Source organism: Pan paniscus, chromosome 2, assembly GCF_029289425.2.
Source record: "Pan paniscus chromosome 2, NHGRI_mPanPan1-v2.0_pri, whole genome shotgun sequence".
NCBI classification, from domain to species: Eukaryota; Metazoa; Chordata; class Mammalia; order Primates; family Hominidae; genus Pan; species Pan paniscus.
In genome coordinates this window covers 183,280,754-183,296,584 of record NC_085926.1, presented here as the reverse complement: position 1 = coordinate 183,296,584, position 15,831 = coordinate 183,280,754, and the positions used below count along the sequence as shown (strand labels likewise).

The following is a 15,831-nucleotide window of genomic DNA, read 5'->3' as shown; positions in this document are numbered from 1 at the left end:
CAGGCCAGCAGGAGGCTACCCACTGACTGCTCTCAGAGTGGGCAGAGGTGAGGTAAACCTCAAGGGTGTATAAAGATGTGTAGTCAAATAGGCTTCCCTCATGCTCACCAAGAATATCTAGTCCAACGGGACCCAACAAAGGCAGAGAAATAGAGAGGTACAAGAACAAAGGGAAAGAAAAATCATCACCATGGCTATATTCAAATATGATCAGAGCTGACTCTACATTTAAGAAGAGTGTAGGAAGCTAAAAATACCTAAGTTTTACCTGTGTTTGTATGTACACCCACACGCTGCCACTGCACAGTGAAGAGACTGTTAGGTGGAAACTGCGGGAACACAGGTGGTTCCACTATCTCTGGCTGTCTTCTGCCCTCTCAGTTCCTCTCTCCCTGTGCAAATCTGGCTCAGGTACCCTCATGGGAACTGATTGTTTGGTCCTTTCAATTCATAAGAAATCAAAACTAGTATAAATTAGAAGGAGACAGAAAGGAAGTGGGGCAAGATTTTTGAATGTTGAGAGTCAAAGGGAAAAAGACAAGGAACATTAGAGGGATAAAGGGCAAGTTTGGAATGGCACCCTTATCAAAAGAAAGTACTAGGGAGCCAGGTGCGGTGGCTCATGCCTGTAATCCCAGCACTTTGGGAGGCTGAGGCAGGCAGATCACCTGAGGTCAGGAGTTCGAGATCAGCCTGCTCAACATGGCGAAACCCCATCTCTACTAAACTACAAAAAATTAGCTGGGCATGGTGGCAGGCGCCTGTAATTCCAGCTACTCGGGAGGCTGAGGCAGGAGAATTGCTTGAACCTAGGCAGGAGGTGGAGATTGCAGTGAACCGAGATGCTGCCACTGCACTTCAGCCTGGGCAATAGAGGGAGACTCCGCCTTGAAAACAAAACAAAAACAAACAAACAAACAAAACAAAACAAAACAAAAAAAGAAAAGAAAAAAGAAAAAGAAAGTACCCCGGGAAGGTCTGTAGGTGAGGTGATGCTACTGCCGCCCTTACAACAGGTCCCGATCCGCAAAGGGTGCAGGAAGTGCTCCCGTATCTACCCTTGAGGAACACTTTCCCTGCCTTCTGAGTTTCTTGGCCCCAAGAGGAGGAAGTGGTTTGTGCAAAATTAGTAGGCAAGAGTTGGAGACAGCAGCAGCTGTGCATTTGGAAGGGCACTGCCAATTTCTGGAAATTACCTTGGTTTTGTGCCAAGATCCCAGGATGCAATGTAGAGAGAAAGAGGAATGGAGGAGGTAATGTGGCCAAATGGCCCTTAAATTCTTGGATTTCTATCATAGAATACAATTTTTCCCATGTTACTAATTGAGGATTTTTATAATGATCAGATTTTAAATTTTATATCATAAATATGAATAAATCAAAGATTTTGGACAATTTAGCCCCACAAAGTTTTTGATGTGACTAAAATTGAATAAAAAATTAAAGTAAGCATTATTGCTACAAGACTTATTGATTGACACTGAGCTCTTTCTAAGCTATCTTCTCTTTACTTGGCGTCTTCTTGCCTATCTTTAAAAATGAATACAACACTGCCATCTTAGCCTTCTGGTCATTTCTCTAAAATTCATATAGCAGTTGAAACATAAAATAATTTCTGCTGCTAGGAGCATCAATCCCATTTTAAAACTTAGATTACTTTACTTGTGCATAGTAATAACATAAAATGATCTTTCCAGGATAGAGGTCTGTCACCCAGATCTTAATTTGAACTTTGAAAACATTAGCTAGCTTCTTCGAATGGAGTTATGTGATTAGAAGTATGTGACTTCAAATCAGGTAAAAAGAATGGCCTACAATCGTGCCTTTATCCCTACGTACTCTCTTAACTGTGGACCATCTCCTGAAACGCCTATTTGAAGGAACAATAAAAACTCAAATCGACAAAATCCACTGACCTACCTCATTTCATCTTCTTTATAATATTTTGTGAAACAATTATGCATTCAAAAATATTGATTCCATGTTTACCATGTACCTATATTTTCGGTTAAGATTATGAATGTTTAATAATCTTGAAGTATGCTGGAGACAGCAAAAAAATAAAAATTACAAAGAAGCAAATTCTCCATGGTGACAAATTACCTTTTGAATACCAGTACCTATAAATGCAACTGTGATTACAGTTAAAATAAGTTTATTGTAGGCTTTAAAATGAATAAAGATACTTCATTTTCAGAGTAGTAGTCTATAAATTTATCAAGAAATAGAAACTTGTGAGGCTTCAAAAATGCCTTAAGTCAAAGGTGAAACATCTTGACCAAAGGAATGATTTATCCATAAATCATATCATAAATGCTATCTCCATAAATCTTTAATAAATAATATATGGTATTTTAAGTATTAATATTCAACATTTTCTGACCTAAATCCAGCTGCCATATGAATGATAAAATCAGTAACTTTAAATGTTTTAAAAATAAGATACAGACATATATGTACCTTTAAATATATAAATATTAATAGGCATAAAAATTTAAAATGTGTATAATTAAGTAAGCATTTTAAGAAATTACGTTTAAAAGGTCAACAGTGGTTATTACTGTTGTTCTTTGACGTTTTCTATATTTTTCCAAATTTCTACCATTAGCATGCATTATTTGTTTAATCAGAGGTTTTCAATACAAATCCTTGTTGCTTTAAACGCACAGATTAATGGGCCCACTTTACTATATTTTCAGATATGAAAAATGATGTGAAATGTTAAGGATACTGTCAGGAAAGCTAATTGTCACTGTGTGCTGAGGCTTGCAAACAGGCATAAAAAGAACTATAGGCCGGATGTGCTGGCTCACGCCTGTAATCCCAACATTTTGGGACGCCAAGGTGGAAGGATCACCTGAGGTCAGGAGTTCGAGACCAGCCTGGCCAACATGGTGAAACCCCAGCTCTACTAAAAATACAAAAATTAGCACACCTGTAGTCCCAGTTACTCAGGAGGCTGAGGCAGGAGAATTGCTTTAACCCGGGAGGCAGAGGTTGCAGTGAGCCAAGATCATGCCACTGCACTCCAGCCTGGGTGACAGAGTGAGACTCCGTCTCAAAAAAAAAAAAAAAAAAAAAAAAGAATTATAAATTCAAAATGAAAATAAAAGTGAACTTAAAAAGATGACAATGAGCAAACAAAAGTTAATGACTCCTATTTTGTTTTTACCTTTTCTATTAATGAGATTCAAATTTGATTCTAGAAAAGGCAGAATGATCATGATTAAGAGAACTGAAACCCAAAACAGATGAAAAGACAAGAACATGCTTTTCCTGTGGCAGCAGCCGGGCTGAGAGGAGCGTGGCTGTCTCCTCTCTCCGCCATGGCGTCTGCTCACCCACTGATATCGGTGTACTCCGAAAAGGGGGAGTCATCTGGCAAAAATGTCACTTTGCCTGCTGTATTCAAGGCTCCTATTCGACCAGATATTGTGAACTTTGTTCACACCAACTTGCGCAAAAACAACAGACAGCCCTACGCTGCCAGTGAATTAGCAGGTCATCAGACCAGTGCTGAGTCTTGGGGTACTGGCAGAGCTATGGCTCGAATTCCCAGAGTTCGAGGTGGTGGGACTCACCGCTCTGGCCAGGGTGCTTTTGGAAACATGTGTCGTGGAGGCCGAAGGTTTGCACCAACCAAAACCTGGCGCCGTTGGCATCGTAGAGTGAACACAACCCAAAAACGATATGCCATCTGTTCTGCCCTGGCTGCCTCAGCCCTACCAGCACTGGTCATGTCTACAGGTCATCGTATTGAGGAAGTTCCTGAACTTCCTTTGATAGTTGAAGATAAAGTTGAAGGCTACAAGAAGACCAAGGAAGCTGTTTTGCTCCTTAAGAAACTTAAAGCCTGGAATGATATCGGAAAGCTCTATGCCTCTCAGCGAATGAGAGCTGGCAAAGGCAAAATGAGAAACCGTCGCCGTATCCAGCGCAGGGGCCCGTGCATCATCTGTAATGAGGATAATGGTATCATCAAGGCCTTCAGAAACATCCCTGGAATTACTCTGCTTAATGTAAGCAAGCTGAACATTTTGAAGCTTGCTCCTGTTGGGCATGTGGGACGTTTCTGCATTTGGACTGAAAGTGCTTTCCGGAAGTTGGATGAATTGTATGGCACTTGGCGTAAAGCCGCTTCCCTCAAGAGTAACTACAATCTTCCCATGCGCAAGATGATTAATACAGATCTTAGCAGAATCTTGAAAAGCCCAGAGATCCAAAGAGCCCTTTGAGTACCACGCAAGAAGATTCATTGCAGAGTCCTAAAGAAGAACCCACTGAAAAACTTGAGAATCATGTTGAAGCTAAACCCATATGCAAAGACCATGCGCCGGAACACCATTCTTCGCCAGGCCAGGAATCACAAGCTCCGGGTGGATAAGGCAGCTGCTGCAGCAGCAGCACTACCAACCAAATCAGATGAAAAGGCGGCGGTTGCAGGCAAGAAGCCTGTGGTAGGTAAGAAAGGAAAGAAGGCTGCTGTTGGTGTTAAGAAGCAGAAGAAGCCTCTGGTGGGAAAAAAGGCAGCAGCTACCAAGAAACCAGCCCCTGAAAAGAAGCCTGCAGAAAAGAAACCTACTACAGAGGAAAAGAAGCCTGCTGCATAAACTCTTAAATTTGATTATTCCATAAAGGTCAAATCATTTTGGACAGCTTCTTTTGAATGAAGACCTGATTATACAGGCAGTGAGGAAAAAAGAAAAGAAAAGAAAAGAACATATATCAGTGTTTTGATTATTTCCAAGTTCTAAGGTCCAGATGAATTACATGTGAAGGCACCAAAACTCTTGCATTTAGGATTACAAAAACAACCTTTGGTAAATAATTATCTTCAGGAACTATGAGCAAGACAGTGGTTCATGGAAAAGTAGAAGATAAAGAAATACCCTATTTTTTTAAAAAGGAAGATTACAGAATATGTGGAACTATGAACTTAAGTTGGTCCCTGACAAGATGCTAAGTATACAGTAAGCATTCATTAAATGCTAGTCTCTTTCCTTCTTTTCTTTTCCTTTTATTTTGTGACCATTTCCTCTCTTTTTTGGAACTCTGGGACTCTCCTAAGATACATAGTTTAGGAGAACAAGAATTGAAATGGTTTAAAAATTATTATTAAACCCAAAATTTAAAAGAAAAAATAAAATTAAAATTATTTTTAAAGAATTTGGTTTATACCTGGGCAAGGTGGCTCATGCCTGTACTCCCAGCACTTTGGGAGGCTGAGGTGGGAGGATTGCTTGAGCCCAGGAGTTCAAGACCAGCCTGGGCAACACAGTGAGACCCTGTTACTAAAAAAAAAAAAAAAAAATAGCTGGGCATGGTGGCATGTGCCTGTAGGCCCAACTACTTACTAGGCTGAGGATCACTTGAGCCCAGAGGGTCTAAGCTGCAGTGAGCCATGATTGCGCCACTGTACTCCAGTCTGAACAACATAGCAAGGCCGTCTCAAAAAAATAGTGCTATTATATACACTTTAAAGTTATTTCTTGTCCAGTCTATATTCAGATGTACTTCATCATATTGAGAGCAATATTGTAAGGGCTTAAGAGAGAAGGCACTAGAGGAAGATAGACCTGGATTCAAATCGTAATCACTAACCTCGCCATAACTCTCTCTAAGCCTCAATTCTGTCATCTATAATTAGTAGTAACAACAGAATCCACCTCATAGAGTAGATGATTATACGAGATAGTATATATAAAAAAACACATTTACCCTCAATATTTGTTAGCTATGCAAATCTTTAACTAGAAAAATTAGAATAAACAGATATATGTCAATATGCTCAATATATATGTGAAATCAAGGGGAATAAAAAGAAGGGCAAGGGAAAGACAAGTAAGCTTTTCCTTAGGAAAGTGATAAGATGAGAAAAGAGAGCTAAGAAGAGGGGAACGGGTTGATATATATAGAAACTGAGGCAAGCTGAGCTTGTAACATTCATTTGGTATTATAAATGAAAGCACAAAGAATCAATAAACAGTGAGATACCAGGTCAAAAGGGTGAAAGCAAGATGGAAAATAGGAGACAAAAATCCCAAATGTATGCAACTTCTTTTTCATATTTCATTTCCTTTGTCTTTAATTACAGCAGTTATTTTTACATTCTAGGTTTTAATTAAATTGCACACATAAAAAGGAAGGTTCTACATGGCTATAATATTTGGGAGAATATTAATACTATCTAGTTGTAGTATTTGGGAGAAAAAAATTGGCCGGGAGCAGTGGCTCACACCTGCAATCCCGGCACTTTGGGAGGTCGAGGCAGGCAGGTCACCTGAGGTTGGGAGTTTGAGACCAGCCTGACCAACATGGAGAAACCTCATCTCTACTAAAAATACAAAATCAGCTGGGTGTGGTGGCACATGCCTGTAATCCCAGCTACTTGGGAGGCTGAGGCAGGAGAATCTCTTGAGCCCGGGAGGCAAAGGTTGCAGTGAGACAAGACGGCACCATTGTACTCCAGCCTGGGCAACAAGCGTAAAACTCTGTCTCAAAAAAAAAAAAAAAAAAAAATTAACCCCTCTGGTTTTAATACTGTGATGTTAAATTAGGAGATGATTTCATTGATTCAAGAAAATATCTCTAGGAAAACATTGCTTATGCTTTAAACATAAGAATAATTAGACCAGGGCAGGGCATGGTGGCTCATACCTGTAATCCCAGCACTTTGGGAGGCTGAAGCAGGTAGATCACTTGAGCCCAGGAGTTCAAGACCAGCCTGGGAAACATGAGAAAATCCCGTCTCTATTAAAAATACACAACAAAAATTAGCTAGGCATGGTGGCACATGCCTGTGGTCCCAGCTACTCAGGAGGCTGAGGCACGAGAACCTCTTGAAGCCGGGAGGCAGAGGTTGCAGTGAGCCATGATCACGCCACTGCACTCCAGCCTGGAAGACAGAGTGAGACCCTGTCTCACAAAAAAATAAAAATAAAAATAAAAATAAAAAATATATGCCACTTGGGAAGTGATGGATAGTGTGCTGCTTAGTAAGAATAGACTGGCTCTGCTCTCAGGAGCTTCATGACTCTAAGCAAGTGAGAAAGGAGGAAAAGTCTTTTAAAAATGTGTTTTAAGAGTAGTGACAGGATCTCACTATATTGCCCAGGCTGGTCTTGGACTCCTGGCCTCAAGCAATACTCCCACCTCATCCTCCCAAAGTGCTAGGATTACAGGCATGAGCCACCATGCCTGGCCAAAAAATCTTTTTGAATGAAATTATATTATGGAAATTTTCTTTTCTCATTAAATTCATTGTCAGTATTTGGATTGTTTAGTTGGACAGTAAAATATAACTAGAGATATTAATATATAATACATTCTATACTTATTTTATACTATACATTAAAATCAAATAATTCATTGCCAGTTTAATATTTAGGGCTGTTGAAGAGCATCAGTAACAGACTTCGACTTCCAATGACATATATGAAAGTTCTCACAAAGCTGCAGATTCTACACCCTGTTCCTGGGCAAGTCCTAGATATACTTGGCAGGCAAGAGGCCATCCAAAGTCCTTCTGCTATCCTTGCGTTGCTTTTTCAGGCCTTTCTTAAGAATGGTAGAATCATAGATGGTTCAAGTTCGAAGGGAGCAGTGACTGGGCCATGCCTTCTATTTTTCAAGATAAACAACTAAGTCTCATAAGTTTGTAAGAGTAGAATCAAACATTGTTTATCTCTGTACCTTGTCCTTTTTCTTTTCCCATCGTCTAGCCTCAGCACCTAGTACAGAACCTGATATAATATGGTGGAATTCACTTTTTTTGGATGAGAAGACTTTACACTCACACATAGCAATGTGATAACGTATTAACAACATTTATTGAGATTATGTGAAACCGCTCTAAACACGTTTCCCATATTAACTTATCTAATCCTCACATCAACCCTTTGGGAAAGGTATTATTATTACCCCTTGACAATAATTGGTGAAAAATTGGGGCACAGATAGTCTAAATGACTCACAGCTACTAAGTGGCGAAGACAGGAATTGAACCCAGTTCCACTCCAGCACCAGAGCCTGAGCCCTTAACCACAACACTGTATTGTCGATATTATAATGGGCTTCTGTTTAACTAAAAAAGGTCTAGGTCAGAAAAATATGGAATAGGCTCATATTTTACCTTGAACTTAGGTTCCAAACTTGGATGAAAGGTATGAATTCTTAGCAATAACTAAAGATAATTGGAGAATTCTAAAATATGCTCACTTTCTGTAGGGTTTACTCCATTCTGGTTTTTGTTTGTTTTGTTTTTTGTTTTTTGAGGTGGAATCTCGCTCTGTCGCCCAGGCTGGAGTGCAGTGGCACAATCTCAGCTCACTGCAACATCTGCCTCCCGGGTTCAAATGATTCTCCTGCCTCAGCCTCCCGAGTAGCTGGGACTACAGGTGCGTGCTGCCGCACCCAGCTAATTTTTGCATTTCTTGTAGAAGTAGGGTCTCACCATGTTGGCCAGGCTGGTCTTGAACTCCTGGCCTCAGGTGATCCACCCACCTCGGCCTCCCAAATTGCTGGGATTACAGGTGTGAACCACCGCGCCCAGCCCCATTCTGTTTTTAACATTAAAACTCTATACTTGCATCATCCAATATTATAGCTTCTAGTTATATGTAGTCATTTAACTTTAATTAAAATTAAATAGAATAAAGATTTCATTCCTCAGCTGTACTAGTCCATTTTAGGTATTCACTAGCCACATGTGGCTAGTGGCAACCATATAGGACTGGGAAAAAGAACATTTCCATCATTACAGGAAGTTCCATTGGACAGTGCTGCTCTATGCGCTTTATTCATATTAATAGATTGGTCTGTTGTAAGGATTAACCAACATTGTGGCTCCCTTCGTACATGGGGATTTGCTAACTGCACAGTACTCCACTACCTTGTTCAATATGACAGGTTTGCAACCATGTTTTAGTAATATTTGTGAAGGATTTAAGTATAGCTCATTCTAATGATGGTTCATCAGGATCAAACTGAATTGGGGATTTTATCTTTTAAAAGACTGTCCAAGGAATCATAGCTGTGTGTCTAAAAGGAACCAGAGGAATAATTTTCAATATCTAAGTAGGTTCATTTGTGGAGAATCTAAAAAATGAAATTAGATTACTGCTACCATCATTCCTTGAAGCTCCTAATCATAGCACTAGTGTAGGTGAAAGGCAGAAACCTAGGGGAGGGCTAATAGAGGAAAAGGTGAATAGGAACAGAAGTTTTACCAAATCACCAGAAGTATGTGTCACTTCTCAGAGGAGACTGTATTACAGATAACCAGGACAAAAGCTCCAGGATGAACAAAGCACTCCTGACTCTGGATCCAATGTCGAATTTTAATAGAGCAGTAACTAAAGCCAAATTAGTGAGAGATCCTATTGTTTTAGACTTTTACATTTCTTGTGACTTACTGTTGTTTTTGCTCACAGAAGTAGTCCTGAGCTTTAATTTTTAAAGTAATGATTCAATCAAGATGATACTCTAGAAAATGTGTGATAGAACATTTTGAGCTTTACCAACAATAGAAATTTGAAATTGTCAAAGATTGGCCATTTTTCACTTGTCTTATGTCACTGTTTTGGAATGACTCTGTGCTAGAGTGTAATCCATACCCATTGTTTAATTATTCATTGAGGGTAGTTTCAATTTCTACTCCCAATATATAGCTGAAATTTGCAGACTGCTAAAGGATCCTAGATAAATCCCATCTTCCCAAAATGAGGATGACAAGGAAGAACATCAATAAATATTAATTATTGATTCTAAGTGCTAAAAAATGATAAATATATAAGACAGTTCTAATGGAAAGAAAAATAAATGTAAAATAATAAATTATTTGTGACAGAAAACAATATGTAGTCCCTCAATACAAATGATAAATATATAAGACAGTTCTAATGGAAAGAAAAATAAATGCAAAATAATAAACTATTTGTGACAGAAAATAATATGTAGTCCCTCAATACAAAGATTAATATTACAAAGGATAGAATTTAAAGACATATTTAGGCTGGGCATGGTGGCTCACACCTGTAGTCCCAGCACTTTGGGAGGCCGAGGTGGGAGGATGACCTGAGGTCAAGAGTTCGAGACCAGCCTGGCCAACATGGTGAAACCCCATACCTACTAAAAATACAAAAATTAGTTGGGCGTGTTGTACACACCTGTAGTCCCAGCTACTCGGGAGGCTGAGGCAGAAGAATCACTTGAACCTGGGAGGTGGAAGCTGCAGTGAGCTGAGATCATGCCACCGCACTCCAGCCTGGGCAACAGAATGAGATTCTGTCTCAAAAAAAAAAAAAAGACATAACTGCCTCCCTTTAGGAATCATAATTTGAATTCATTACAAGTGCACATGGTTTCATTAAGTGCTCCTAAAAAGTTGCATATAAATCACATTTAAAAAATAACATTTAAAAATCACTAATAGAAATTACTATTTGAAGTATCACTGATAAATCTACTTGCAAAATGAAGAATCCTTCTGAAATGCTAATGATTGCTTTATTATTGTACTTGTTTGCTTAATTTGAATTTTCTGTTGTTTCAATGTCTGGTATTAGTTGTTTAATTAAATGTCAATTTCATAGCTCTCAATAAATTTCCCTGAGTAGGTGGTATGTCCAGCAAATCTACCTGAGAAGTCAGTATTTGTCATGGGCTTGGAAATCATGTGCCCAAACATGTTAGAACTGTGTGCAAAATAACAGTAATAAGATTTTGTACAAAGGCATGATGACTCTTCATATGAGTAAACTGTGAGGTTTTGTACATGGGTTTTGTGACGTACATTCTGGCTATGTGCAAATGTTTTTCCCTTCATTTTCTGATTTTTTTTCTGTGTTCTAAATAACTGATTGCAAATTCATGTGTATGCATGTCTAGCTGTTCTTGAATCATGGTATAATCTACAGTTAGGACATCTCATAAAGTAAGGACAAGAAAAGACAACTCTACTTGAAGAAGCCAGGAAAAACCAAGGGCCCTTTTACCTAACACTTTGCTTCCGATGATAGCTTTGAAGGGGGAGTCATTGTTTTTTGTGACATCTGTTTACAAAAGGAATGGGTATAACATAAACATCACTTACTTCTCTTAATATTCCATGAAAGAATCTTATTCATATGCTGAACCTTTTTTTTTTTTTTAGACAGAGTCTTGCTCTGTCACCCAGGCTGGAGTGCAGCGGTGTGATCTTAGTTCACTGCAACCTCTGCCTCCTGAGATCAAGCGATTCTCCTGCCTCAGCCTCCTAAGCATCTGGGATTACAGGCGCCCGCCAAAATGCCTGGCTAATTTTTGTATTTTCAGTAGAGACGGAGTTTCTCCATGTTGGCCAGGCTGGTTTTGAACTGTTGACCTCAGGTGATCCACCCACCTCGGCCTCCCAAAGTGTTGGGATTACAGGCATGAGCCACCACACCTGGCCTATTTTTTAATTTTTAAAAATTGACACATAATAATTGTACATTGTTATGGGATACATAGTGATGTTTCAATACATATAATACACAGTGAGCAGATTGGGGTAATTAGCATATACATCATCTTGAACATTTATCTTTTTTTGTGTTGAGAACATTAAAATATTCTCTTTTCTAGCTATTTGGGAATATATATTATTGTTAACTATAGTCATCCTACAGTGCTATGGGACGCTATAGCTGTAGAATTTATTCCTCCTATCTAGCTATAATTTTGTATCCTTTAACAAATCCCTCCCTGTCTGTCCTCCCCAGCCTCTAGAAACCTCTGTTCTGCTCTTTACTCCTATGAGTTTAACTTTCTTAGCTTCTGCGTATGAATGGGAACATGTGGTGTTTAACTTTCTGTTACTGGCTTGTTTCACTTAACATAATGTCCTCTAGGCCAGGGATCCCCAGCTCCCAGGCCGCAGACTGATACTGGTTTGTGGCTTGTTAGGAACCAGGCTGCACAGCAGGAGGTGAGCAGCAGGCGAGCGAGCATTACCGCCTGAGCTCTGCCTCCCGTCAGGTCAGCAGCAGCGTTAGATTCTCACAGGAGAGCAAACCGTATTGTGAACTGCACATTCGAGGGATCTCATAAGGTTGTGCGCGCCTTAGGAGACTCTAACTAATGCCTGATGATCTGAGGTGGGACAGTTTCATCCTCAAACCATTCCCACCCACCACCCACCACATCCCTAGTCTGTGGAAAAATTGTCTACTACGAAACTGGTCCATGGTGCCAAGAAGGTTGGGGACTGCTGCTCTAGGCTCATCCATGTTGCTGCAAATAACAGGATTTAATTCTTTTTTTTTTGGCTGAATAGTATTCAATTGTGTACATATACCACATTTTCTTTATCCATTCTTCTATTGTCGGACATGGGTTGATTCATACCTTGGCTATCGTGAATAGTCCTGCAATAAACATAGGGGTGCAGATATCTCTTCAGTATACTGGTTCACTTTCCTTTGGGTAAATACTCAGTAGTGGGGTTGCTGGACCATATGGCAGTTGTATTTGTGTTTTTTTGAGGAACGCTCATACTGTTCTCCATAGTGCTGTACTAGTTTACATTCCTACCAATAGTGCATAACAGTTCCATTTTCTATGCATCCTTGCCAGCGTTTATGTTTTTATCTTTTTGATAATAGTCATTTTAATGGGTGAGATGATATCTCATTGTGGTTTTGATTTGTACTTCCCTGATAATCAGGGATATTAAGCTTATTTTAAATTAATTAATTAGAGACAGGGTCTCGCTCTGTAGCCCAGGCTGGAGTGCAGTGGTGTGACCTCAGTTCACTGTGACCTCCACCTCCTGGGTTCAAACAATTCTTCTGCCTCAGACTTCCAAGTAGCTGGGACTACAGGCACATGCCACCACGCCTGGCTGATTTTTGTATTTTTGGTAGAGACGGGGTTTCACCATATTGGCCAGGCTGCTCTTGAACTCCTGACCTCAAGTGATCTGCCTGCTTTGGCCTCCCAAAGTGCTGGGATGACAGGCATGAGCCACCAGGCCTGGCCTCCAGTCTGCAATTCTAAGGCAGGACACACGCTCCTTGAATCATCTCAGTTGCCCTTGTCTGATCTATATCCAACTCTAGTCCACCATTATATATATATATATATATATATATATTTATACATTTCATTGGTAGACGCCTTCTGATGATGCCCAATGTGGTAGTGATTTGGCCAAAAACAGCACACAGAGCAAATTTCATGACTAACCTCCCATTAATGCAAGGTTGCCCTAGGAATGTAATAAATCAGATCATAATGAAGCTTGGTATATTATAAATAGTTGTTGTCCCATGTTTATTACATAATGCTTATGATGTGCTGTAATTGCAAAGAATGCAGGTTTTCAAATCAGAAATACCTTGTTTGATTCCTAGCCACTTATCTGCTGTGAAGTCTTTGACAGTTATGTAAATATTCTGAATTCTAGTTGCCTCACTTGTATACAGGATATACTAAACCTCCCTTTTGGGGTTGTTGTAGATGCAAATCAAACTAATCGGCTTTTTTTTTTTTTTTTTTTAAGATGGAGTGTCACTCTGTTTTCCAGGCTGGAGTGCAGTGGCATGATTTCGGCTCACTGCAACCTATACCACCTGAGTTCAAGCGATTCTTCTGCCTCAGCCTCCTGAGTAGCTGGGATCACAGGCATGCGCCACCATGCCTGGCTAATTTTTGTACTTTTAGTAGAGATGGCATTTCACCATGTTGGCCAGGCTGGTCTCAAACTCCTGACCTCAAGAGATCCACCCGCCTCAGCCTCCCAAGGGGATTACAGGCTGGGATTACAGGTGTGAGCCACTGCACCTGGCCGAATTGGCATTTTATTGAGAGCTTACCATAAATAAGACCCTGAAAGCTTCAAATGGTTTCTCTCATGAAATAAGTTTGATTTCAACTGCAAAATTGGAAGATATCACTCTATACTCCCACTTTCTGATTTTTTTCCCGTAAAACTATTAAACAAGATTTCTAGTTAAATGTGATAGGTTGAACATAAACATTTTATCTCTGCTCTGCCCATGCCAGACTCTACTAAGATAAAAGTAAGGCAGAAAAAAAAAGTGGCTCACACCTGTAATCCCAGTATTTTGGGAGGCCGAGGTGGGAGGATCACTTGAGCACAGGAGTTCAAGGCTACAGTGAGCTATGACCATGCCCCCTCACTCCAGCCTTGGTGACAAAGCAAGACCCAGACTCAAAAAAAAAAAAAAAAAATTCTCAAAATTCTACGAGGAAATCTAAAATGAGCAAAGACAAAAGGCTACATATTGTATAATTCCATTTATATGAAATCCATTTACAGAAAAGACAACACTATAAGGACAGAAACCAAATAATAGGGGCCAGGTGTGGGAACTGATTAATAGGGGCAAGGTGTGGGGAAGAGGGAACACACTTGAGCTTTCTTCCCCCTTAATTCCACCGCTGAAATTGGCAAAACGCACTCTGAAGCCAAAGTCCCCACGCTGTCCTGAGCGATAGTAGAATCACCAGAAGGCATCAACAAGCTGCTGGACACTGATACTTTTCCTGATACTTTGTCAAAGACACTTAAGAAGTCTTTGACAAAATCCATTTAATTGCGCATGGTGTGGCAAACTTTGTTAAAATGCAGTCACTCTGCTTTATAGTTATAACGTTCTATTTTGTGTATATCAGAGTTAATTTTGTATTTAGAATCCTTTAGCACCATTTGAGACAGAGGTACCCCTGAGTGTTTCCAAATGAAAATTAATAATCATAGGTCTAGACAGCAAAATGAGGTAAGAGTTTAGCACAGTCACGGTTACATGTCTTTAGAATCTGAAAGCCAACCTTAGAGATTCCCACTCCAGAAAGTGGAGGTGGGTTAAGGCTCAAGATCTAGGGTCTGGTGGTGGCAAACAATGGTTTAAAAAAGAAACGTTATTTATATCCAAGGTTCACAGACAAATAGATAATCAGCTCATGTACAATTTCCGTCATTTACTGAGGCAAATCAACTTAGAGTGTCCTTCCCATATAATCTTTAGAGTTTCTACTGTTCTTTTGTAATTTTCTTTTCTTTCTAGGCATGCTTTTAATATAAAATTTTAATCTTTATTTTACTGGATAAAAATGTTGTGGGAATATACCCCACATCTCTTCTGGAATGATCCAGCCCCACTCTATGATTTCTGGCTTTCATTTCAAGGCTTCTTTCCGCAGATCCCCTTCTTACTTGCCTGGCATGAAAACAAGTCGGTTCATTAGTGAGAATAGTTATTGCAATAGGGCATCCGTTCAACCTCAGAAGACGAAAATGAATTGAGCACCAAAGTTTAAAATATGAAAATAAGTCATTATTAAATACCTATGGGAAAAATCACAAAATCCTTACATATAGTCTGTTAAATGACCTTCTTCACATAATAACTGAAATGACAATAGGGCTAGAGTAGTACCAAAATCTTAGAAATTAAGCCATCTACAATACTTTGTACCATCTAGGCTTTGGGATTAGTGGCTTTTTCCCTTAGCCTACATATGTCTAATCCCATTTGACAAAATTAGAAGGCATGCTTGGCTGTGGTTACAGACAAGCTCAGAGAATAGTCTGATTATTTTTTAATCCCAGTAGATTCAGATTCAGATTCTGATTTATTCCCTCTTTCTTTCTTTCCTTACTACTACAAAAGAATCAAGAGAGAAGACTTAAATTGCACAATAGCTAGAATTTAGTTTGAGAGTTAAAGTGTTAGCATAAAAACGCACTTAGCATACTTCTAAATATGCCTTCCATGTTACTGGCTTTATTTCAAGGCTTTTCTTGACATGGCAGTACAATTTAATTAAGGAAGGTGCTACAAAAAG

The 15,831-nt window shown here is 39.5% G+C and overlaps 2 protein-coding genes across 3 annotated transcripts in view; one reads left to right on the top strand and one right to left on the bottom strand.

The window, feature by feature from the left end:
• The window catches only part of MAP3K13 (mitogen-activated protein kinase kinase kinase 13), a 203,046-nt gene that overhangs the window by 64,746 nt on the left and 122,469 nt on the right, over window positions 1–15,831 (bottom strand). The window lies entirely within an intron of this gene.
• Window positions 3,263–4,689, top strand: LOC100986141 (large ribosomal subunit protein uL4-like). Its single transcript, XM_034957848.3, is given in 1 exon segment — window positions 3,263–4,689. A coding segment is annotated over 1 exon segment (1,284 nt). The 5' UTR covers window positions 3,263–3,326; the 3' UTR covers window positions 4,611–4,689.